This window comes from Excalfactoria chinensis, chromosome 25 (assembly GCF_039878825.1).
Source record: "Excalfactoria chinensis isolate bCotChi1 chromosome 25, bCotChi1.hap2, whole genome shotgun sequence".
NCBI lineage: Eukaryota > Metazoa > Chordata > Aves > Galliformes > Phasianidae > Excalfactoria > Excalfactoria chinensis.
In genome coordinates this window covers 1,092,122-1,119,053 of record NC_092849.1, presented here as the reverse complement: position 1 = coordinate 1,119,053, position 26,932 = coordinate 1,092,122, and the positions used below count along the sequence as shown (strand labels likewise).

The window sequence follows — 26,932 nt, the reverse complement described above, 5'->3', positions numbered from 1 at the left end:
GTCTTGCTGAGCCCTGCGTATCTTCACATCAATCTCTTGAGGTCTTGTGATTAGGGGGAAACTAATAAGGTAATATAGGAGTTTGGCCTTCTTGGTTCCAGTCTGTCTCCACTACTAGCTCTGCTCACTCAATTTATCACTGGTGAAGGGTGTTTGTGTGCTTTACTACTTATCATTTGTATAATGCTTTTCAGGAGCTCCTATCCTGCGTTGTTTCTCAGTTTTCCATTAATTTCAGTGGAATTTTAGTTAAAATAAGAGTTGTGCCTTTGATTTGGATTGATTAATTGAAAGATTTCATTAAAAGAGAAGGCGCCCTTCCATCAAAGCCACAACCTCCATGAGGCCTGTCCTCTTTTAAAGCTGTTTCTTTTCTCTTATAAACCTTACACAACGTTTTGAGGATTACTCACTGCTTAATTTTCAACCAGATTGCTTTGAATTTTGACTAGTAAATAAATAGGTTAATAAATACATTTTTTGCTTTACTCCTTTGAAGGTCTTAGTGGAAGAATCTCATTTCTCCTGTGCATCCAATGTAGTGGGTTCAATTGTTTGCATGTTCTTTAAAGAGAGATCCTTCTATGATGTATATGAGTTGTTTGTTTGCTACAGGGATCCCATTATTTGGGATTTCATCAGAGGTGCATCCCATGTCTGTGTTCCTGGAGCTGCCTCCTGCTGGGTCGCACCAACCCATCTGTTGAATGCAACTGACACATTTTTGTATATCCGTGCTGTTCCCATTTAATTAGAGAATCTTGAAAGAGCATTAGTTAAATTGCTTTAATTTCTGATTTATTTAAAAAAAAACAGAACCTTAATGGCATTGATTTTAGCACATAAGGTTCCTTGGAGAATTAAATGGTTTCTTTAGCTGTGGGGTTAGAAACATGTCGTACAGCTTGCTGCTATTCAGTGAAACAGGAACTTCATTTAAGACTACATGAATCATCGCTGATGCAAAATCAAAGTCAATTATGAAGATAATTGAGAAACAACCTGTTCTACTAACTAGCCTTTACATTATGCTCTGACTTTTGGTTCTTACTCTCAGGGTCTAGCTGTGTGAAGCAATGGATTTCAAGTTGCTAAGGGGCATCCAAAGTAAGAGAGGTGGAAAATAAGGGAGGATAGGAAGCCAAAAGAATCTTTCCCATCTCCTAGCAAACTCTAATGGGAGACCGGGGGAAATACATGCTTTGCATATCTCCTGGAAAGCACTTATTGTAAATGAGATAATTTAATCAATTACATTTCCTAATGTACTAAACCAAATGTTTCATTTTCTGCTCCTGCACATCTTAAATTATCTTCAGGTGCTGTAGGAAACTTAATCATAGTTAATAGAAACTTCATTACCATCAAATGTGCTTTCAATAAATGTTGTCTAACAGTGTCAGGAGGTGGAGTGAAATATAGGCTGCGATTACCACAAACATGTGCCCTGTAACTGAAATGTGTGAAAGTTGAAGCCCTTTGCAGCAGTCACCACCTCCTCGGGGCTGGGAGGATGCAGTTCTTTAACCCATCATTGGTCAAGTTGGTGGTGGAGTATCGCAGTTAATTCCCTGTAACAACAAAATAGATTGGTAATAGAAAGTTGGAGGGATAGAAACATAAATAATTTCTGTGCGTGATGCTAGAGAATAAAATGGAGGTAAAGCACTGTGTGACTGAAGCACTGGATTGGGATTCAAGTAGTCTTGGTTTGAGGTATTTCCAGGGTCTCCCTTTGTGTCCTGCTCTTCTTGCGTTTACATTTTCCATCTGAAATAAGAGAGTAGAGGCAACTCCCTTTGTTAGTCTGATACGTTTCCATTGCCAGCTAAAAGCTTACTTTCTGCAATTTAAAAAGTGCAAAATGCTGCGGGGAAAAACAAAGATATCTTTTTCCCAGTAATTCATTAGGAAAGAAGCGTGTTGTAATTGTGAATTTGGATCTGAGCTGTTTACTTCCAAGGTTTCTCAGTTGTGATTACTTGTCGTGAGAGGCCGCAGTGGATGGATGTCTCCTGGAAGCTGATATTTGCACAAACTAAAGCTCAGTGATGTTTTTTGTTGTCGTTTTCCTTTTCAGCAGATTGCAAATATGTTAAAAATTGGAACGTTTTTCAGTACAAGGTTATTTGAGAACAGCACATCTCTATGTGCCTCAGCCTACTTAGAGCAGTGTTTTCCTACTCGGTTTCCTTGCTGCTGCAATTCATATGGCATTTTTACTTGTGTTAGAGTACAGTTGAACTTGATGATTGCATTTGGCAGCTGCTGTGCCTTCCCAGGAAGTTCAGCTTTGCGTTGTTGTCAGCCATGTAGTTTATGTAGGAAACTGGTGAGCCACAAACACCGGCTTTTCAAGTGCTGCCCATAGGTCATAATTTCCTTCACTTCAGTGGTTTGTGGTTTCATGTTCATTTTAAAAGTTGAGCTAAAATAAAGTTCTCTGACTCCTAGAGAAAAGGATGCACAACAGAAGGCTCCTCCCATTTATTAAGCAGTTTCACTAATTATTTACGTATGTTAAATTTGACTTCCTGCCATATATATTCACTGGTACTGAATAGTCTGTTTTTCCTGGTTGTTTTTTGTCTCTGTCATTTGTTATAAATGCATGTTTTGTACCAACATGCACCTCACCTGATAGCAGGAAGCAACGTGGAATGAGATAGCAGGTGATGCACAGGGTGAATGTACAACATTATCTCTTCCTCTAAGCTGGAGTTTGGCATTAAGGGAGCTGTTGAAGGACCCACTATGTACACTTCCAAGTAGTTTAATTTCATGGTACATGGTCCTAAATCCCTGTAGATCTAGAACAGCAGGACTGGATAATTCAATTGCATAATATTGCAGGTTTTATTTGGATTCATTCTTTTAAATAAAGAAATCCCTCTTCTTTGCTGTAAAAAGTTTGAAGTCTTAGGAAAGTTGGCTGTAAGCTTTAAGTGTGGATGTGGTCAGAGGAAAGGCTTTGGGTTCCAGCTCATTTCCAACAGCAGGATTCCACCAAGATATGCAGGGTATTGTCAGCCATTCTCCAAGCTTTGAGAGAGTGGATTGTTCCCTCTTAAGCTAAAGCTCACACAAAAAATAAAGAGGGAAAATCTCCACTAAGGGTTTTTTTCAGAGGATTTATGACATCCTGGATTAGTTCTAGAATTGAAAACAAGAAACTTACGTGTCCCTGGAAGCCATCAGTGAATGAGAATCCTGCAGTACATAAAACAACTCTCCCCGGCTTCAGTTCTTCCACGTTCTCCCCTCTAAGGGCTGCATTACCATACTTTAATGATCTCCACTGGGCAAGAATGGGAGAGGACGGCATACCTGAGTGCACAGCCCGAGCTAGCAGTGTGTGCTAAGGAGAGAAGGTATTTAGTAGTAAGCACTCTGCTTCTGGCTGCTACGAGTCCAACTATCCCACTTCAAGAAAACCTCAAATACCACGATGCAACTCCTAAATCAATATAAGCTTACCACATGGAATGAGGCACCAGGAAATCTGTTCATGCTTTCAAATGCTTACCTCCTCAGTATTCTATCCTGCTGTGATCTGTCCCAAGTTTATGCCTTGAGCTTTACTCCTCTGGCCATGTGTCTGTGGCTGCATACAATCCTCGCTGCTGGGAACACTCCAGGCATTTTCATGAGTGTTTCTGACTCGGTATCTGCTTTTTCTCCTTCAGATATAGAGACAGCCAGTGACATTGCCCTGTACTCTGGCCTGGGAGCAGCAGTCATTGCTGTAGCTGTGCTGGTGGTTGGTGTTACCCTTTACAGACGGAGTCAGAGTGAGTACGGCGTGGATGTGATTGATTCATCTGCACTGACAGGAGGCTTCCAGACATTTAATTTTAAAACAGTCAGACAAGGTTAGTGTTGTGATTTCATTTTCTTCTCTCCAGAGTCCCTGCTACAAAGAGATACTAAGCTCATATGTGATGACTGGCTGCAGGAGGGCACTCCAGCCTAATGCTAAGCAGACACATCTGGAGCCAGGGAAGGGCAGATCTGCTACATGGAGTGGGATCGGGGGATTGAACCGTGATGTAGTCTCTGCTACTGATTTGTCACAGCAACTTGGGCATATAATCTTTCTTGACCATGCTCTAAGCGCTTCAGAAATACTGTCATTAGATTCTGTGCTAATGTTTGTGACTTATAGGAAGTTTTTGAGCTTGAATGCTCCTAGATGGACAGCTGTGATATTTCTCCCTGTATTAGTCTTGTCCCACTTTCAACCAGCCTTCCTTCAAGCACAAAGCTGTCCTTTTCTGCAAGCTCACCAAAAAGTTCTACCCTATGGGTTGTAATTAAAAACAAAAGCCTGCACACAGAACCAAATCCAAAACAAAACAGAAGTTCTTTCATAGATTTATGCATGTTGGAATTGCCTGAAGTACAAAATACAGCGATTGAGGTCCTGATAGATCTTCTGCACAGTTTCATCTGGGTCTCAACATCACCCTCTTTGATTTTAAGGCATGAGGCTGCCAGGGAAGAAGAGCAAATCAAAAAGGAAATGTTGGCGAGGTCAAGAAGAGATGTCTGATGCAAGGCATTAAAGCTCAGTTATGTAAATTTCCAGTGCTTACTTCAGTACTTTTCTATTGCATAGAATAGAGCGAGGAGAGCTTTTACTCTCCATATACAATTATTTTTCCCAGAGCTGCAGTATGTGCTGAGTACATCAAACAAGTTAGCATTAGATCCACATTGGCTAGATCTCTTAAGTCTTACCTGTCTAGCTCCAATTTATAGATGGGGAAATCAAAGTGCAGCTGAGTACTGTTTAGGATTTACAAATGCATCTAATGGTTCACTGAAAGTGACAGTGAAATACAGGCCTGGCTTTTTATTTGCAGGCAGCTCTCGAGTGCAGAGTGATTTAAGCTCCAGACATTACTAAGGAGGGAGGAATTAGCTGCAGCATGCTTAGTGGCACAGTGCAGGCTGGAACTTGGTCTGGGCTAATTGGGCACTGAGACAGGTGTGCATGGATTATCATACAGTAGGTAAACAGCTCCAGTGTTGTTTAATAAAGAAAACACAACACCACCAATCACGATACATGAATCAGATGTGAGTCATGGATCTTAGAATACTTAAACCCATACATCTATTATTTTTCATTTCTCAATGTAAATGCAGCTCTTGTAACCTAAGGACATAGTTAAAATCAAAGAGATTTATTCATTTCAGGATTGTAACTCGAATTACTGCATGATTAGGAATGCAGTCCAGGATTCCAAATTCATAAAGCACTTCTCTGTGCTTTATGAAGATCCACGTAAGTCGGATGGAATGCTCCCTATCCACAGTATCATTTCTTCAGCGATGTGTTATCTAGGTGCATTATTCAGCCTCACTGCACACTCTACAATACAGTAACTAACTGCCTGATCCACTTCATTTCACCAGGTAACTCCCTGCTTTTGAATTCATCCATGCAGCCTGACTTGACAGTGAGCAGAACATACAGTGGACCAATCTGCCTGCAGGATCCAATGGACAAGGAGCTAATGACAGAGTCTTCACTGTTTAACCCGCTGTCAGACATCAAAGTCAAAGTTCAGAGTTCGTTCATGGTTTCCTTAGGGGTGACAGAGAGGGCTGAATATCACGGAAAGGCACATTCTGGAACTTTTCCCCATGGGAATGCGAGAGGCTTTGGAACAATACAGGCTAGAAACAAGGCTGCGTATATTCAGAACCTGTCTTCTATTTCAACAAGAAATGAGCTGAAGACGACCGCCATCTTTGGACACCTGGGAGGTCGTTTAGTGGTTCCAAACACAGGTGAGTAGATCCTTTTTTATTAATGAAACATAATTTTACATGAAACTCATTTTGCTTGACTATAAATTAAATACATAAAAAGTAGGAGTTTCTGTAATGCAAATACTGGGAAGTAGAGCATCTTGCCCACGCAGGAGGGGTGACTATGATCAAAACAAAGCTTAGGATTAGGAGTAAAGAGGTATTATGCCTATTTGAACTGCTACAAATTACCACCTCTCTTGATGCCTTTAAGCATGAAAGTTATATTAATCAAAGCTGTAGCTCACTTGGATCCTGATCCAAATGAAGCATTCCCTGGAAAGGAAATGGCTATTGGATCAGGGTCTCAGATAACGGGGTCAAATTCAAAGCAGTCTACGTACATCAGCACCTGACTGTGTTAACACTGTCAGACTTAATAATACGATTGAAGTCTCCAGCTCGTAACAATTAAGGTGTCTCAGGAGAAATAGGAAAACTCTAGCATGGGTTTCATTACTGTGCTCCTGGCTTTCTGGTTTACTCTTGCCTTGAGATGAGCAGTTTGACAGATTCTGATAGTAATCTTTATTCAGGGTTCCCTTTAAACTCAGCTTTACATCCAGGTAAGTTCTGCCTTTGCTGTGTTGTAGGAGTCAGTCTGTTGGTGCCACATGGGGCAATTCCTGAAGAGAGTTCATGGGAAATTTATCTTGCCATCAACTCAAGAGAGTCCAGGTAAGACATATGTAAAAAGCCCACATTAATAGCACACAGAATGTGTGGAAGTGTGGCTCATTTCATGGATTTCATGTTAAGATTATCTAAAAGAATGGCATATCTGTCTTCAGTGGAGCTGGTATGGCCTCTCTGCCATGACATACCGTGTGCTCATGTCATTGATGGAGGTGGCTTCCCAAGGTTCTCCACACTTCAGCTCTATTGTATGTATGTACTTCAAAGAGAAGAAGGAGAAAAGAAAACAAATACAAGAAGAAATGGGTTTTTGATGAATGCAGGCCATTTTATTTTTGTTGGTGCTTCAAGTGTGTGGTAAATGTCATTCGTACAAAAGAAAGCTAGCTGCTTTCCAGATACCCTTACAAGTAGGTACTCCGTTAGATACGTGGCTTTAAATTCTCTTGCCAGCAGCAGCTGTGAGTGTTTTCATCAATTCTGCTTCAATCACTTCAGTGGCCTTCATTCTGTGTTAGGAGGCTGAGGGATTTTGGCCCCAAATCAAACACTTGGGAATGAATCCTTTTCTTTTATGAAAAAGCACCGTCAAAGAAGCAGATTATTTTAGGGGTTTTTGATAGTCATTCCCACAAAAAAATGTTGACATCCCAGTGGCTCTTAGCTGCCAGGATTGGTGGAACACGGTCTTCATTTTTAGATGTGGTGCAGCTTTAGTTTTGTAGTGGCTTTTTGGTGTTGGTTTGGTTTTGTTTTGAGGTAAACTTTAAGAAATGCAATTGAAGAAAGCAAAGTGAATCATCCAGAGCTGCCTATGAATTTTAAAGCTTGGAACTCTTTTCCAAAACTTAATCTATTTTAATTTTTCTTCCTTCTGATATCAGAGTTCCTTTGTGAGAACTTTCCTATTCCGTCCCCATCTGCTGCTATAGGTTTTTTATCACTCCCAGTGGAATATTAAGATATGTGAAAGGAAAGGAAGAAGTAGGGGGAAAAAAAAACAACCCCAAACCCACAGCTGTTTTATCTTCAATGGTTCTGCAGAAGTGAGTTAAAATAGGTTAATTAAATACAAGCAGCAAATTTTGCCTACTGCTTTCCTTTTTGTCGTGGGCAGAAACGGAGGTAGGAAACCCAACTGAAAATTATCACAGGGAGACTGTTTTGCTTCCAGTTGAGGCAATGTTTGATACATCTTTTGCCCATCTGAACTGAGGGAGAGAACAGCTGTGTTGTACCCCACCAGCAGAAGATGTATAACCATTAAAAATACAGTAGCATACAAGAATGGAGATTTCTATGTTTCTTGTAAGGATTTGAGGCCACTATGGAATGTGTTGGAGAGAACAAGGATCATGTTGTTCTGATTTAGGTTATTTGGGAGTGGTTTAGTTGTCATTTATTCTAATCTTTGTTCAGATGTTGAAGTAGTTTGGTATGAGATATATGTTGAACAGTGTAATGATAGGAGAAGAGGTGATGGGGGGAGCTGTTTATATCTGCAGTGTTTTATTTCATTCCTGAGCCTTGAAAAATTGGTGCTGTTTTTGATAGGAATTGTCACCAATGGCACAACTTAACCAAAACTCTGTATTCACATCTCCTATAGGGAAATATTGTCTCCACTACTGTGAAAATATTGTTAATGACATTCTCTGCAGGCAGAATTAGATGGTAGCGCTACCAGCTGGGGCACAACACAAGACTTACTTGCATAGAGTAGTTTCCAGCATTTCATTTTGTTGAAGCAAATCAAAATGTATTTTAAAGACCAGAACCCAAAATGCCAGCCAATGATTTAAGTACATGTGGCCCAATAGTTCTGTTTCACTTCCTACTACCAAATCCTTATGAAAATTAGTGTTCTAGTTGGCTTGCTCATCTTTTCTGTAACAGATGAACAAAGCACTTATTTGGATTTTTAACTAAAACATTTAAACTTTGTATTGCAATTAGAGTGAATACGTTTTCACTCATTAAAAAGGTTCTAAGATGTTATTATTTACCTACAGCCTACAGCCAGAAAGCCCAGATGTCCTCCTAGGACCAGAAGTGACTTGTGGCCCTTCGGATGTCTCCGTCAGCTCTCCGTTTGCCTTGACTATACCGCACTGTGCAGAAGTTAATTCAGAGCACTGGAATATCCACTTAAAGAAAAGGACACAGCAAGGAAAATGGGAGGTACGTTCGTGCTTCTGCTTCCACTTACAGGTTATATACACTAAATGAAAACATGATTGCTGTTAATTATGCAAGTGTTGGTTGAAGATGGTACAAGGGACAGAACAATCAGGCATTTCAAAGGAAACATCTTTTCTCTAGTCAGAAATCAAACAGATTTTGCATTTTGTTCTGAAGTAGCTGAACTCTGTTCAAGTGCTAAACTAAAAGATAGAGAAAAGGGTCAACGCTTCATTGTGCTGCTGCTGGTGGAACTGTTTGATTCCTTGCATTGCAAAGAAAACAAACAGTCGCTAAAACACTTGTGGATACCTTGACTTTATCCTTTTTCTCCTGTAAACCACCATATTGCTGTGGCTCTTGTTGAAACCATTTCAAATTCAGTTTCATTTTCCTCATAAAATTCATTCAGTATGCTGTCAGCTCCATCAGCGTCAGTTACAAGCAGCCCAGAATTAATGAGGAGTGTAACACCAGGCTGTAGATTGCTCAGATACCTCATCTATAATGATGCTGTAATGCAGAACTAAGCATGAAATACGAAAGAGTGGGTTAGGTAGTTTTTTTGATGAAGGCAAACAACTGTAATGGATGTTCTGAAAGGATGTCAAATACCTACTATTGTTTAAGGTTTGCTTATTGACTTCAATCTTCAAAAGTAATTTCTTACTTTGACATTGGGAAAAAATTAGATAGAAAGTCAAGAACACTTGAAAAAAGAAGCTAAAATTGCCTAGGCATTGTTATTGTTATTATATGCTGTATGCACTGAATTCTGTACAATGCATTGCTAGAAAACCTCCATTTAGCCTTGAGTCAATAAGAGACTATTCACTTGCATAGGTAGTCTATGCAAGTCTTTCCTCATTCTGAGATCAATGTGAGTTTTAAGGATGTGGAGCTGGCTCTTGGGAGTGACTTTGCATTCCAGTTGAATATAAATAAACAAATGACACCTTATTATCAAGGTCTGTTTTTTGGTGTTTGTTTTGTTGTTGTTTTTTTAACTTGAATTTCATTTTGCAGGAAGTGATGTCTGTGGAAGAGGAAACTACTTCCTGCTACTGCCTGCTGGATCCTTATGCCTGTCACATTCTCTTAAACAGCTTTGGAACTTATGCACTTATTGGAGAACCCATTTCTGAGTGTGCCGTCCGACAGCTGAAAGTAGCGGTTTTTGGCTGCCTATCTTGCAATTCTCTGGATTACAATCTGAGAGTGTATTGCATGGATAACACACCTTGTGCATTTCAGGTACGTGGCTATCTTGGTTTTGATTCTTTTTCCTCACAGAATATTCACATTCCTTTATTCCTAGGGCTACAGCAACAGTTCAGAACTGTTCGGTCCGTATCATGGTCATTACCCTTAGCTGTCATTAGTCACTTCTTACAATATGAGCAAGAAGGAAGAGATTGTATTGTTCTCTTTTTATTTTTTATAAGAATTAAGTTATAATTAGTTATAATTGTGCATTTCTCCTTTAAAAAAGTAAAATAAATAAATAATCCCCAAGTGTAAATTTCAATTAGTGTCACTTTGCTGCATGGCATTCCAAGGCAAAACAATAAGATTCATGAGCTGTTGTAGCCATGGTGAATCAAGAAGCTTTAACAAAGTGTTTTTCTTTTGAGAGCTGAAATGGAGACTGTTGTAACCAAATTCTTGCTTCCTCTTCCTATTGTGCAGAATGAAGACAGATCTTAACGGAGCACACGCTAACATCTTTGTGCTCTAATAAAAGCAAAGGCACTGAAAGGATGGTTAAAGATTTGCTATAGCTTTATAACTATATCCTTTGTATCATTCACACAATTCATGGGCTAGAAGTATTTTCCTGGATGTGCCTGCCTGAAGTTCAGAGGCCCAAATTCCTTCTTCGGGTATTTGTTGAGTGTATAAAAGGAACTCTGGCTCATATGTTCACAGTTCAGTGACTCAGCATCAGTTATGAATAAGCCCTAGCTGCAATCATTTAGTATTCTGTAGCATTTTTATAGCATTTCATAAAAATGAAATTCTAAGAAGTATAATTTTTATGTTTTGATTTGGTTTTAGTTAATGTTTAGTGTATGATTTTATAATGTTCTACAATTTCTGGAGCTGGATAAAAATCATCTTGTTTCTCAAACTATTGTGACGTTCAGTAGAACCATCAGAGTTACTTGCAGTGGAAAAGCCCACCCTCAACTTGAAACTCTGAAGTATGAAGGCAAGCATTAATGAGCTGCAATACCCCTGTGGTTTCCTCCTCAATTACTGCAGTCCTAGGGAAGGTGTGTTGTTATTGATACTGAGGGAGTCAAGAAAGTAATCCGGTGTAGCATCAAGGACAGCAATAGAGCCCTTGGCATCCCTGGACCTCCTGTGGTGGAACACAAATGGCAGTGCCCATTGTGTGACAGAAACACTCCACTGCTGTAAATGGACTCGGCTCCTTTCACAAAGATGAATTTTCAGCACATTTGGTATTTGTTTCTAATAGTAAAGAATTCTTTTCTCCTCTGCCATTGCAGGAAGTGGTGTTGGATGAAAGGATCCAAGGAGGACAATTACTGGACGAACCCAAACTTCTGCATTTCAAAGGGAATACCTTCAGTCTCCAGATATCTGTCCTTGATATCCCTCCTTTCCTTTGGAGGATCAAACCATTCACTGCCTGTCAGGTAGTTGCCCATTTTATTGCATTGTGTTATGATTTTGTCAAAAACAGGATGAAACATTTCAAATGAAGAATATTTAACATGTATCTTCTAATGGAAAGCAAGCTTGTGCTTTTCCTTATTTAAATTACTTCCTAAGGAAGGCCTATATGCTTGTTATAATTTGTTGCTACTGAAAATGTTCTTGATATCTTTGTCATTCCAATTTCAATACGACTAGGAATATATGGCTGAAAATGAGAGGATATATGTCAGTATTTAAATGTCATGAGTTCCAATTACAGCATGCACTTTCTTAGATCTGATGAAGAGCAAATTGTTTTTCCTGTAAGACGTTAATTAGAGAGGCTGTTGAAGGTGGAAAAGTATAAGTAAAAACATAAGATGAATTTCTGAATGTATTGGTTACTGGAACCTATAAGCCAAGTGCTGGCAAATAGAGTGAGCTGGTGTTTTAAAATACAGATGTCTTTCATCTTGAATTTTAGCAAAAACAAATCTTCAATGTAGTGACGTGGAAGGTTTCCATTAATGCAACAAATCAGGTTTTGCCTCAAGTCATATTATAAAAACAGCCCCGTATTTCACTGCCTTTTGATTTGTTGTTCAGTCCGTGAATGCTTTGGGGCCTCGTTTGCTTTAAGGAAGGCTTTGGCCACAGCAAGGACTTGAGGTTTCTGAGAAGGGTGTGCAGATTCACTGCCAGCAGAACAATGCCACAATGCTGATACTGAAGCCTAATAAACATCTGCATTATAAAATCGAGTATCATCTGAATGACAGCTGAGGAAGATGATGGTTTCTTAACAGAAACTGCTGGCCAGCTTGTACTGGCTCAGTGAAATGTTTTTTTGCTGTGGTTTCTTGCAGTGTTTACTCATTTCTTTCCCACTTACCACCACTTTAAGTTTGGGTTGTCTGGAACAACTGAAATTGCTGATGCAATGAAACCATTGTCAGGCACTACGATGAGGAAAGATTTATGTTAATCATTTCTCAGATTAGCAAAATCCATTTCAAAGCCTGAAGACACAAATCAGCAACATGTAAAAGTGCAGCATTAAAGAAGTTCATGGCAGGTGGCAAAGCCCACAGAAATTGTTAGTGCCTTTGTTTGCAAGTAGGGGGAGCCCTTAAGAACTGGGCTGGTAGAGCAGGAAGGGGCTTGGGGTGAGCATGGTGAGGACCAAAGGCACTGCCCAGGGTTAACAGCAGCTGTTTTTCTGGCATCTTCACCTATTGGAGGATCCAACAACTCACTCCTATTCCTCCATTCTGGTGGGCTGTTTCTCTCCCAGGAGGTCCCGTTCTCCCGTGTGTGGTGCAGTAACCAGAAGCCGCTGCACTGTGCCTTCTCCCTGGAGCGTTACACTCCTGCAACCACACAGCTGTCCTGCAAGATCTGCGTCCGGCAAGTCAAGGGGCACGAGCAAATCCTACAGATCCAGACATCCATCCTCGAGGTGAAGCATCCTTTCCTTTTCATTTTTTCCTCAAGCTGTGTAGCACGAGGCAAACTGTGCCCTGTTTTTGCCCCTTCTACCTCATTGGCATTTCTCATGCCTTGTTTAATGCTGCAACAAGCACAGAGCATTCAGTTCTATTTCTAGCAGAAATCAAAGGAAGCATTTACTGAGATTCTAGAGCACTAAAAATAATTTGTATGTGAGATGATGCTGATATTTTTCTTGTGGAAAGTTTTTGAGTGTCTTGAGAGTTTAAATAAAGGGCAGCTTGCTTGGATGCTGTTTGGCCACAGCCATAGCAATGGTGTTCAAGCAGGCAATGCCTCCAATGGTAAGAAGAACTTCAGCTACCTTTCTTGGGCTAGCGAGCATCTTTGCTGATTGCTTGAATTTAGATCTTAATTAACCTCAAAGATAATTCAGGTAAAAACAGAGGGACCTACCTTTCCACATGGCCTTAGTGTCACAGTTGTATCCTCAGCCAGACACAGAGAGCTTTCCTATGGCTCTGAAAAAGCAAGGGAAGGAGTGAGGATAATTAGACTGTAAATACATATAATCAGCAACTGAGTATTCAAGTAGTTCACTGCAGCAAACTAACCAGGTAGCAGCAGCTTATCTCACAAGTGCAGGGTATGAAACCTACCATTGTTCTGCAGGTTTAATTTGAACAGTCAGGCATTGTGATATATCTGCAGCACTACTATTACTGTGCGTGGATGACTTTTGGAATGTGTCATAAATGTTATATGAAGAGACTATAGCATCACTGTTATTTAATATTTATGCCACGTTGCACTGAAACAAGTAATGCATGGAAATGGGACTGTTACACAAGACTTGGTATAATTTCATAGGAACAGAACAGGCCCAGTCTACAAAAAGGACCTGGATTCTACAGAGCTTTTTGATGTGGAAAAAGCAGTAAAATTAAAAGAATTTAAGTGTCTGTGTTGTAGGCTTATGTAGGCTATCAGTGGAACCTCAGACACAGCTTGATGTGTTCTCTCTCCGCAGCCTTTGGTGCAGCAGCACATGTATGTAGACATGTATATTATGTAGACGTGCCTTGTTTGCAGGCTGATCCCTGCATAAGAATGCATTCCTAGTACTCTGGTACTTAAGGGGCCATGCAAAACTCATGTCTGAGTTCCAGGCTCCTGAACAGGACCATTGATGGTACTGTTTCTGCAATGGAGAGCTGCCTGTAGACCTCCAGATCAGCACAGAACCCAGTGCTGCACTAAACTGCTCTGCTTTTATCTTCTGTGTAGAATGAAAGAGAAACCATTGCTTTCTTTGCACATGATGACAGCAACTTCCCCGCACAGATGGGTGCAAAAGCATTCAAAATCCCATACTCCATCAGACAAAGAATCTGCGCAACATTCGACACACCCAATGCCAAAGGCAAAGACTGGCAGATGCTAGCACAGAAAAACAGCATCAGCAGGTAATGGGAAGCAGTTTTAAAAGGTGAACATTTACATACACGACAAGAATAATCTGCTGCTATTTTGTTATGGGGCTTTTTTAATTTGCTGGTATTAAGGATGCGTAAATAGTAATTGCCTTTCTTACTCTCAAGGATAAGCTGTAGTTCGTACGTTCTTTTATATCCTACTAGTGACTGAAAACAGGACCTGCCTTCCACTCTGAATAAACCCATCCCACCTGCTGTCATCTCCTAAGCTCAGGTTGGAACCCACAATAGTGGGGGTTGGTCAGTGCAGGACTTGTGAACACAGCAGCTGAGCAGCTGTTGTGTGGCTGCCATCCCCGATGCTCCACTCCAAACTGAATCATGGGTTAGATTTTTCTAAGGAAAAGGCATGTTTCAAAGAAAGTTACGCTCCGCTCTTAGGAGCAATAACGTTATGATTATTAAAACTGAAAGGCACTATAAAAACTCATTTACTGCTTACTTTGCATTTTCCACTCGGCTAAATGGAATCGGGGAAGGCATTTGACTCAGAAAGATGTTCTGATTATCACCATCTCCATAAGCGTGTGCCCAGGAGTGCAGAGGATGAAGCAAAACAACTTCCTATTGACAAATTCCTTTTCACAGGCTTGTCAATAAACCAAAACTGAACCAAAGAAGAGAATATAAGTTACAGGCAGGCAGCAGTGAGTCACAGCACTGTGCTTTATCTACCAGTGTTTGCTATGCACCGTCATGCTTTTCAATCCTGAGGAGTTTTTGCTTTCTCAGGAAACTGAAGGACAGTGCAGAATAGAGATTACAACAGTTTGTGCAAGACTGAGCTTATGACAGTTCTTTAACTTCTGATTCTCCCTTGGTTGCAGCTGGTTGATGCAGCATGCATTTCTATAAATCAAATTCAGAGGTAGAAAATGAACATTCTCGAGCAGTTTAACCTGAAATGATAGGGATAAAATTTAGAGGGTAGAGCAAAAATGATGACTGGACTAATTTTCATCTACCCGCAATTTATTAACATCATCATCATCATCTTTCCCCCATCTATTTAAGAATAATAATCAAAAAATGGGCTATTGCCACAGTTGTTGTTCTGTTGACTTGACAGGAGTGACATTCTGGCTTTAAGTCCTCATTCTTTCATAGTTCTGAAAGTGGCAGGAGCTATAAGTGACTTCTACAAAGCTAGACTTGTACTGCACACACACACGCATCAGCTGTCCACTAGGATTCCCTCTATTCATCCAATTAGATCTTGCTGCAGGTTTCTTATTCTAACCAGTCTGTTCCACCTTTCCCTACCCCGCTCAGGAATCTCTCCTATTTTGCCACACAAAGCAGCCCATCTGCAGTCATTCTGGACCTCTGGGAAGCTCGACACCAACACGATGGCGACCTCGACTCCCTCGCCTGTGCCCTGGAAGAAATAGGAAGGACACACTCTAAAATCTCAGACATAACAGAAACTGAGATGGAGGAGCCTGACTTCAACTACAGCAGACAGAATGGACTTTAGTCCTTCCTTTCCACTGAAGAACCGATGGCCAGCTGACTTTCATACCTGAAAATCTCTTTGGCAGGGAGGAAATAAGGGTTTCTGCACACTGCCCAAGGAAGCAGACATGTCTCCACAGTGCCGTTTTCAGTCGGAGGAGCAGAAGAAGCCCTATTAAAAATCATCTCCGTAATAAGGAAAACAAGCTGTCCCTGTGCTACAGCCCTCTTTCATTTAAAATTCATGGTTCAGATTCAAAAACAAGACTGCACATCAATCATTCCCAGGGGCAAGAAGGAGCGAGGTACAGAGCTGTGCAAGGTAAATATTATGACATCCTCTATTTAGGAAACAGTGATGCTAAAGAAGAATACAGTGCCTACTAAAATGCAATGCCTAGTGCTAAGCAGTGGATATTTAGAGCCACTAGAGGTTAATCTTGGTGTAAGGGTTTGTGTTCTTGGGGCCCTGAGTCCCCTTTGTGCTGTGTTTCCAACTTAACACACCTGAAAAGTGGATGTAAATGCCATTTGCTAGCATTGTGTTGTCTCTGTGCATTTGCTATAACTTAGCTAAAGGACAGCTGAAAATCTGACCTTCTCGTGTTCAGAGATTTGAGGAATGAATAGATTTGTATAACTATTTAACAGATATCAGTTGTCACCCAAACAATTTCTTTTACCAGCTCGGTCACTCAATGAATGTAGCCTTGCTGCAGATTCTCCTGCCTGTTCTGTTAACAAAAGCAGAACGAAGCCCTTCTCTGTGCAATCCATGTTTGTGAGAACATGTAACCAATGCCCTAAAATTCTCCATTTGCAGAATTTCACTAGGTCAAAACTTGTTTCTTTGGGGGTGGACTTAAACAACCAAATAGAATGCAGGAGATTGCCAGCCCTGCTTTAGCAGGCTTACACTGAACTGAAAGCTGGAGGCGAATTCAATCTGCACAGCTTAATTCTGGTTTAGGTTCAGACCAACAGAATAACCTCCACCTATTGCTGCCAGAAATTGGCCTCATTTAATGTATAGCATGTTGTGCAGGAGATAGAGCTGGCTGCATAACTTTTGGCCTATTTACCACCACATCCAGAACAAAGCTGGTGAATTCTCATCCCTTTTTACCCATCTCATGCAAATATGATTTATTACTTCAACTGAACCAAAACAGAGCTGTCACTGTGAGTCAGCATCCCGGCAGAACTGGTACCAAACCAAATACAACCAGTGTTTGCACTCATGTAGTCTTTGAGAATTACCCATGGTACTTGTATTAGGCTGCGAGCAGCACAACGGGGCACGTACTTAGTGGAGAAATCCATAGTTATCCAAAATCATTACAATCAATAAATCAAAATCAGTACAATCAATAGACCTCAATGGCCAATTTCATGGCTTTCCCAGCTTGGCAGGCTGAGCAGTCAGACTTACAAACACTTGGACTTTCCCAACCATTTTTTAACGTTAGGATTTCATGCAGTCTGACATCAGCGCTCCTGTTTGCAATGTGAACCCATAACTGCTGCAAGCATATGTAAGACTGAGACAAAAATACCAGCTAAGCTGGCAGCAAGCTGTCACTTCCCTCAGCAGCACACGGCTCTGTCTTTGAATTATATTTGTAGTGACTTCCATTCCTCCTCCCCAGAAACTTATTTTTCATTGGACAAAACATCATGAATAAAAAAAATAAATAAATAGAGAATGGCATCCATAGAAAAGCAATGGAATTTTAGTGAGCTGCAGTTGTCTGGGAAACCCACTACAGTCTCTCTCCAGCAGTTAATTTGTTCTCAGCTTCTCCTCAGATGCTGTTTGAATTTGGTTGCTGCTTTTTCAATCTAACTCCCACTTGCTACCCCAGCAAAGTCCCTGTGCATCCCCTGGCAGTGCCACAGCATGCTGTGGTGTTCTGCAGGGCTCTGTGTGGATCCTGCTCTTGCTGTCCCAGTCTGCTGAGCCACACATGGGGGTCAAACACTGCAGAGCTCAGCCCTTATAGCATCACTCAGTAAACATGCAATGCTTGCATCTTGGACTGGGGTAGATGTGAGAAACCACCCAGCTCTGCCTGTCCTGTACTTATACAGCAGGGAGACGCCAGACTTGTCCAGGCTGATTTCTTCCAACCTGCAGATGGAAGGGATCAGGGTTGTATACCAAAATCCACATCCAACCCCAACAAAGTCTCCCCTCTGAGTTATGTACTGAAAGGAATAAATGTCACATTTTTACAATGCTGGAACAAAAGCTGTTCAGTTTTGGGCCCCAAGGTAAGATTTCAATTTTGCTTTGCTCAACAGAGAGCTGTTGTTCTGTTTCCTGGCTTTTGTTCAGTTATGCCAAAGCAGCTTCTTTGCTGCTGATCTTCCTTTTGTGAATCTACACACTGAGAACTGACTTGTAACCTAGTATTGTTTTCATGACCTTTAGTTGTTTAAATGGACTAGAAATGCTAGAATAATATTTATCTCATTGGAAAGGAATTCGAAACAGGAGCTGGACTTCCAGCCTACACTTCTAACTTTGTATTGATCTGGCTGCACTGCTGTGTTGTATAGATCCACCATACTATATCATACAAAACATCCTTTTAATCTTATAGTATCTCTAGTTGTGATCAGGGCTGAAAGTTTAGGGAAGTGGTCTAAGTAATGAGCTCAGTATTAAAGGACTTCTTCAGTCACTCCACTGCTGCTACCTGATAGGCGAGCAGCCTCAAACCCTCCATTTCTCACCATTCATACACTTGGTATCAATCACAGAGGATGAGGATCTTGCTGGAGCATAAAGCCACAAGAAACGCCTGCAAAGAGAGTGCAGCACTCCTGGGATACAGTAACTGACTTTGCTGTGCCAATCACTCCAGCTAATGCATCATCAGAGAGGATGCAATTGCCTGAACATGCAGAAAATAGAATGGTGAGGAAAAACCCATGTAGCTTAAAGATAAGCATAAGAGGTGGCAAAAAGCATGTCATACCACCAACATTTCCCATAAAGAGGAAATTGTTCTCCCTGATGACGCTGGTCGTAGTGGGCAGCAATCAGACAACAAGTATTTAAGTCAGACTTTAGAGCTCTCTGTTCCCTTTTCTCCCACTCCTGGGAACTTTGCATTTCTTCTATCTTAGATATCTGCTGCAGATATGGCTGTTTTCAGATGCTCCCTTTCTGTTGTTTTATGTTAGCGTCATGGGATGATATTAATAAAACTTAGCACTTTAATTATAGAGAGTTTGCACCAGTTCTCCTCCCTTCTTCCTGTGCTGTCCCAGTTTTAGAGAGAGAGAAAAGTTAACATTTGAAGGGAAATGGCTCTGATACCATTTAAACAAGGCAGCTGCAAATGGGTTTTGTTACCATTAACAGACAGTGAAGCAATACAACAGGAGATGTTAAATGGTGCTTTGCTTTCTCTATTTTACACTAAAACAAAGCTTTTCTCCCCACCAAGGGCTGCTGCAAGGATGCTCTGCAATACAGTATTCCCTCAGAATAAGTTAGTATGCAAATGTTATATAAATAGATTTGTTGACAAGGATTCACAATCTTAATGTTCCAGGAATGTATTTTTAACCTCCAAAAATCCAAATTTGATTCTTTTCCTCTATTTTAGAAATTATGACCTCTGAAAAATAACAGAAGCCTCCTTGCAACCCAAAAGGCAGCAGAGAGAGCTGTAGTGCTGCACACTGGAGGTGCCACTGAGCTTCCATGGTGACACAGCCCTGCTGGCTTCACAGCACCAACCTGCTCTATTTATTGCCTTCCCAGACACTTCCATGCTGTGACCCCTTTAAGACTAATAGTTATATATATTTTTAATGACTTTAAACAGTTTTTTTCCACTTTCCCAAAGCTCGTTTCCAGCTTTGCAGCACTTTTGCAGCCCTGTGGTTTACATTAAGATACGTTAAGCCACAAAGGAAAAAAGTCAAGACTCTGTGGGTTGACATCCTAACTTCACTTACTAGAGCAAGTGCCATAAAACCACCATGCACTCCTACAAAAATGTTGTTATTGGGCATTTTATAACAGATGGAAAGATATCAATGCTATTCTCTTCAAGTACAGAGAAGTATTGCTGTTATTTTTATCCCTGGCAACAGCTGCTCCCCCCCCAGGTCTTGCAGGCTGTGAACACAAGGAGGGGCTCCTGGCCAGCCCACCCCTTAACACTGCCCTGCAGTCCATTCCTTTCATGCCACTTGGAAGACATCTCTGTGAGTAGGTTTTAAAACATTCCAGCTATTATTTCCCTCTAGAAAAAATTGTGTGGATACAGTGAAGCAAAAATGAGCAACAAACCATTGGGGCAGTTCTCATCATCCTCTGGGTTTGAGTTTATTTCAGCCTGTGAAACACAGACTTGAAGTAAATGACTGCATTCCATCTCAGATGGTAATTGACTGAATGAAAATGGAACCATATCCAAGTCCTTAAACAACTGTGAATGAGCTGCAGGTCTGTCCTTCCAGCCTTTACTATGCTGAGCTCTATGCAGGAAACCCTCACATCTTACACAGCAGTAGAGATGGTTGATGCTATTGGCCAAGAGCTTCTTTTGTGGTAAACCTGCTGAAAAAGTGTTTTCTGTGGGTTGTTCATCTGTGATATGGGGAAATTATTCCCTTGGCACCATTCCTGCCTGGGGAGAGGCTGGCAGCTGTTCCACAGCAGTGTGCAAAACGCACAGATATCCTCTCCTGCATAGATAATCATTGCCTAGCTAAAACTGCCAAGAACTTACAGGGCTCCTGGATGAACACAGTACTATAAACAGTGGGAGTATAGCACAGGTATGGAAGAACTGCAGCAACAACAACAGAAACCCTCAATCCACTGACAAAGACCACAAAGCATTTTCTGCTATCACAGCCTCGCCCTTCTCTCCCATTACCTACATATACAGTACCAAAAATCTCTTTCCCACCACGGGCAAATAGAACAACCTCTGTAAGACTAAAGGATCACTCACAGAATCATTGGATAGTAACAGTGCCCACAATGCAGACAACAGAACCAATGTTTTACTCATGGCTGCAAGGAGAAAACCCTATTGGGCTCCACTTTCACTGTTCTGTCTAAAAGTTAAACAGGTGTTTTAGGAATAATTTGACACTTATTTTTTGTATTAGAGGTGAATAGTACAAACTTTACTAGTGCTTCTTGTCTGGGGCTCGGGTGGGTAGGGGTGTGTTGTAATTTTCAAGCTATTGCAGAGCTGCTTTTAAATAAGCTGTCGAGTTGTGTTGACTAACTGGTTTGTGCTTTACAAGGGAATCCAGGTGAGCCGGGGTTCAATGGGCAGCCTTCTTGCCTTACAGGGTAACTAGAGCTGAATTCACTTGTGAAAATGTAGCTAAGGGATAGGGAGATTAGACGGCCCATCCCTGATCTGTAATGTAGTGTCCTGTAATTAATGAGATTAGCCACTCACCTACCGTAGAACCGTGGTTTCGTCAGCAGCTGCTTAGTTTGTCTGCCCCGGTGTGATAACCTTGGTTGAGAATGTACTTCTACAGATTTCAGATGTCAACCCCCACCCCGTGTTATCCGGTCTCTGTATATAAATCTTATTGTCTAATCCCAAAGGGAAACGTGTAGCACAATAGGAAGTTAAGGGTGCTGTGCACCAAGCCTGGTGTAAGTTTTTTTCTGATCCAGCAGGAGGGGGATGACATGGATCTAACAGCAGGTGTGCCTGATACAGAGAACAGGAGAGATTCCTAACAAATCCTCACTTAGAACTGCCTGAAGCTTTGTTTTTGCAGTTTAAAATCAGAAGACCTGGTAATTCCCTTAATGAAACTTGGAATGTTACTGTAATTACAGTGATTATCTTTGCAAACAGTTCTTTCAGTTTCCCCCCATTTGTGCACTGAAGTTATGGGGGGTTGGGAGGAATATATCCATATGCATCCTTTCCCCTTTCAATCTACAAAGCAGATAGATGCCATTACTGACCCTCAGACATCTCCCAGCACATCAGTAAGCAGAACAAGGAGCCTCGCTGGGCATGCAGCATCCATCTACTTGTGTCTATTTGGGAACAGCCAACCACCATCACACAACTCGTGATTGTGGAAATGCAGCTGCCTCCTCCCACCTCCTACTCAAATCCAACCCCACTGCAATGCTGAACTCAGTTTATAAATGGGTACAAGAGCTTCAAAAGCAAACCGTTTGTTAATTTGGAGGAGGCAAAACAGAATGCTGGTCAGTGTGTAGAGACTGATACACGACCAGAGCTAACCCAGCATCTTCCATTGCATTTCCAACTTCCAGAATTACTGACCAGCCTTCTGGCAAAATGAGGGGCAAATGCTTTGACCCAAACACAAACCGCATCAATACATACATCAGTATTAATAATATTCCTCTGTAATGAGACCCCTTTTCTCTTCTGCTCCCCTATTTTTGTGACAAACAGGTTCTGAAACGTTGGCTTTCGCTCAGTCTGCTGAGCATCCTTCCCTCCCCCACTTCTCCCCATGGTTTAAGTGTGTTTAGAACTGAAAAAGGAGCAGAGGTTTGAACGCTTTCTTTAGTATGAAGCTGAAGGAGTAGGAAAGAGACAGAAAACATTAAATACAAAGCATGGCCTTGGCTTCATACCACACTTTCTGTGCCTTGTTCTATCGATGTAAATTCTGAATGTTGTACAGTAAAATACTTGGGAAAGACTCCTAGGAAAAGGCTGCACTGGCTTCTTTTTTCAGCACATGTACATATATAAATATATATACATATATATATTTGGTAATGCCAAACAGCTGTGTTATATTGTACTGAAGAAGTAATAATGGACAGTTTGGATGTTTTATGTAGAGTTTGCAAAAATTGTATGGCTTTGGCCTTTTGGAAATAAATGTACAGACATAAATTACTGCATATCAGTTATTTATGAATAAAGAGTCTTTTACTGATATCTCAGATGAGGGTCCGAGTGGCGCATTGATTCCTGTGATAAAACAAGATGTTCTGACATAAGAGCATCACTGGTTTGGTAAATGAGCTTCATATGGGAGCTTACAATGGAAAGCTGGGTGCTGTGCACCACTGCCCAGAGAAACTGCAAGGAGTGCAACTAGAACTGAAGTTTACCCTCTGCTGTCAGCAATGAACCAATTCAACAACATCTTTTTGCTTTCACATCCATCTGAGCTGCAACCCAAACAACTCAAAACTACATTCTGACTTCAAACTTGTGCATATGTGCAGACAACTAAAGAAGGCGTTGCAGCAGATTATCTTAAATCACACATTCTAATCCAGGGCAAGGAAGTTTTTGTCCTTGGCAACCCAAAACCAACATCTATTCTGTTTTGTGCAGGATAGGAGAACCTCCAAAACACAGATGCTCCTTTGTTACTCCCAACCAGTGACTGTGCCTCGAATCCCATCTCACTGGAAACAAAGCAACGAGTTCTCATCCGTTTATTATGTCAGTGTAACCTTTTGGTTTGTAATGCCCTTCACTGAGAAGCACCAGCTGGTAACTCATTTCTCAATTAATCCTTCTTATACAGACTCATAACTTTAGATATCTTGGAAGACTGGAAATGGTTGGAAAACAGCACTGGGTCCTGCCAGGTGAAAACCTCAGACTGAACCACCATGACATCTGCATTGCTGGGCACTGCTGGCTTTACTTCATTGCCTCAGCAATGAAGGTACCCTCTTACAGTTCTTATTGCAGTCATTGTAACCAGATGCTGTGTTTACATGAAGTCAAAAAGGAGAAACAAAACTCAGCATTGTGTTTGGTGCAATGTAAACTTATCTTCTAGATTGATTCCATCCACTCTCCAGCTATGGCTGCCACATTAACACATACAGTTAAGTATCATCTACAAATACATTAGCCTGACAAAATGAGAATGTGGATGCAGCACAAACCTTAAGTGCAGTGTTATAAAAGATATCATTACTACATATTTACCATCATGAAATGCTATGACAAGCTTTTACAAATCAAGACACATTTGAAACAATCCATCACAGTCATTTTGTTTATCCCTTGGGACAACCTACACCATACAATCTAATGGTCACCTTTATGAAAACTACATCTCTCCTATTAACTGCCTTAGACGTTCATTGTAAAATTACTCAAAATCAATTATGTTTGCAGAGAAATGATGTGTGTTACTGTGTGAAGTTCACCTCATAACACCCAAAGCCTTTTTGCATCTCAACTTCTAAATAGAAAGGTTTTGGCAAGAGAGCTCTGCAGGTACCTTTTGTTCACAATTAAATCCAGTGCCTATTGCACCTAGAAAGAATGGTTCTTAGGGCGTGATAGAAACTCTGCTTCTCGTGCCTTCATTTTCTAATGAGGTTGAAAATTCAGTTAGTTACAGTAGCACCCGTGGGGTCAATAACAGACACGCTTGGTTTGATGGAGCTGCAGATACTCCCATACTCATTGTTAAACAATCCATGAAAAGAAGACCTGGGTTATTGAGCACAACAACATGAGACATGCGAGGTGCTTCATCCAAAAAGAATATAGAGGGAGAAGGAACAAGAATACAAGGGATCAACTGCTGCGTGTTCCTAAAGCACTGCCCCTACTGCCCCATTCTACAAATGAAACTTGACTGCCAAACATTGAATATAGGCTGGAGGCAGTATCCAAAAATGCTCCTGTCTCCCCTATCTGCACAGTGCCTAAATAGCTTTCCTCTGCCTGCTTTCCCTTCCTCCCATCCCCCCCCACCATCTACACCTACAGCACAAAGCCTTCAGTGCAGAGCCCTCATTTTATATACAGATACACACACAGATCTTCATATTTCTACAAGTGGCTTCCTTGGACACTGTGCAAGTGCAAGCACTCCCCTGTTGCTTCCAGACAAAGCCAGATTAGCAAAGAACCTCAGTGTTACTGGGTAAATCTGTTATCAGACTGAAACTAATTCCTACTTTTCTGAACAGCCGGCTTGTGAACCCAGCAAGAGTTGCTATCTCCCACCTGCCAGAGTCTTCTTAACAGGTAATCTTAACTGATGCAATTAGAGTTAAATAATTACTCTCATTCACCCTCATCTGGTACATAAGTGGGGATTTTTGTAGGACTAGGGCTTATTAAAACACGTGCTGCTCACAGATACCTGTTTAGAACATGGGTGGGATGTCAGCTCACAAGCTCAAGTATAAAAGCATTGATGGAGGAAGCTGGAGGTCTGAACTGAAATACAAACACCCAGCAACTGTGACTTCCTTTCCCTTTTCACACCCTCCTATAGAACAAAGGCTATTTGAGGGGTGGGCACACAGTACGACCAGCATCTGGCCTTCTAACAAACAAGAGCTCACCTGAGGAATGGGAGCACAATTCAGCTCAATGCACACTCTGTACAGTTGTCTCAAGTTCAGTCCCGTTCTGTCTCAGAACTAGGAACAAGAACAGGACCTGCAAGGAGCAGCACAGAGACCTGAATGGGTCACACTCAGTGACATCCCTCCGCACACAGCAGATGTTCTCACAGCTCTAACAGAGCTCATACAAAACCCACTGCAGGAGGAGCAGCTTTTGGATGGATAGAGAAAAAAAACAACTGAGAGAAATGAGTTCTCTCCCTGCATGTTTTTGTTTAGTTTTAAGGCCATTTGGCTGCTTGCTCAAATCCTCAAACCCTTCTGTTGCAACAGGAGGCAGCAATGGAGAGAACTGCTGGTGACAAACATCATGGGCTGATTGAAACTGAACAGAATAAATCCCAATCTGTCCTCTGCTGAGCAGCCTTGTGCTTTTGGGTGGGTTGGTTATTTTTCCCCCCTCTTCTCCCTGGCAAGATGTTTGATTTTATGGAGTCGAGGCTCTCTCTAATATTAACCTCAGCTTCAAGGCTATCTTCTCATAGTATATTTTTGTTCTTTTCCCCCCCTGCCCCTGTCAGCTTTAATAAGTAACAGCAGCCACTATCAGACTCAAACACAAGTAGTGGTCAAAGCCTCAGTCCCAAAGAAATCTTTGTTCATGGAGAAGAAAACCACAAGGAAGCAGCCCCAGCTACTGCCATGCTGCTGGAGTTGGTGCCTGTGTGCCATCATTCCTCCCCCAGCACGAGGGGAAGGCATTGTTTCCATACACTTTAGCCCATTTTAATTAAAGCTTTCAGGAACTTTGTGCTTTTGGAAGCACCACTGCCCCAGAAATCCAGAGAGCTGTCCCTCACTTCTCACTCATGCCCATTACAAGCACCACTTTGCAGAATTAATGAGAAGGGTGGCTGAGTGGTAATTAATGACATGAATGCAGCAGCTGAGAAGTTCTCATGATAAGGGGAAAAAAAATGTAACACTGGTTTGTGGCATTATGTAAAAACAAAACATCATTTACTGAGGTCTTCTAGTCTTACTCCATTAGCGTAAGGAGAGCGTGAGCTCTGCTCTGCCTGCAGACACCACATTTCTGTTCCAGGCTGATCACACAAACAGGGGCTGTACACTGGGAATTGGACATATATCAGCCCCCCAACACCCCCATTTTGCCTTGGGATGCAGATGCAAACTGTATCAAAAATCCCTGGGATACGCAGGATGACAGCATTTTAATCCCTCTTTAGTGGAGAACCAGCTCATTAAATCTTAACATGAAGGTTATTTTATTATGAAGTGACAGATCTGGAGATTTACTCCGCCATTCTTCACCTGCCTTCTCCCTCCTTCTTATTCCTTTGTATTGGTTAATGGCCTTTCTCTCGCTATATAATCCTGTCAGGAGTGCAAAGATCTCTCTCAGGACGGCTCATTTGGTGTAAATCACTCAGCCTGTGCTGCTGACAGGAGAAAGCCAACATGCCACGACTGATGCAGAGAAGGAGTTCTGTCCTACACTCTGGTAATTGTCACTGCATGATAAGTAAGTGCAAGATTTAATAAGGTCATAAAATGGGATGGCAAGAGCTGGTGTGAAAGGTAGTTTTTTTTCATTAACATTGTGAAAACCTGGATTCGGAGGGACAATAAATTAAAGCAGTTGAGCAGAAATGACCTGTTTGATTATTCAATGCTTTGCAGCATCCCAGTGAAAGCAGGAGGACTGGGAGCACCTCTGCCATCACAACACAAGTAAATACCTCTGGAAGCGTTAAAGCCATTATTCCCTATGGCACCAAGCTGCTGTTAGTGATGTCAAGAACTAGAATCATACCCTGCATTATTAAGCAAGCTCGGTTTTTGCAGCTAGGTTAGAGTTTTCAATGTGATATAA

At 41.3% G+C, this 26,932-nt stretch overlaps 1 protein-coding gene across 4 annotated transcripts in view; it reads left to right on the top strand.

Moving 5' to 3' along the window:
* The window catches only part of UNC5D (unc-5 netrin receptor D), a 92,445-nt gene extending 69,803 nt beyond the window's left edge, over positions 1–22,642 (top strand). For all 4 annotated transcript variants that reach the window (XM_072357004.1, XM_072357002.1, XM_072357001.1 and 1 more), the window contains 9 exons: positions 3,687–3,872; positions 5,422–5,799; positions 6,414–6,498; positions 8,469–8,637; positions 9,664–9,891; positions 11,154–11,303; positions 12,599–12,763; positions 14,041–14,219; positions 15,522–22,642. In XM_072357004.1, the coding sequence (XP_072213105.1) occupies positions 3,687–3,872; positions 5,422–5,799; positions 6,414–6,498; positions 8,469–8,637; positions 9,664–9,891; positions 11,154–11,303; positions 12,599–12,763; positions 14,041–14,219; positions 15,522–15,726 (1,745 nt within the window). In that variant the 3' untranslated portion in view covers positions 15,727–22,642. The remainder of the gene's footprint in view (positions 1–3,686; positions 3,873–5,421; positions 5,800–6,413; positions 6,499–8,468; positions 8,638–9,663; positions 9,892–11,153; positions 11,304–12,598; positions 12,764–14,040; positions 14,220–15,521) is intronic.
* The last annotated feature ends 4,290 nt before the right edge of the window (positions 22,643–26,932 follow it).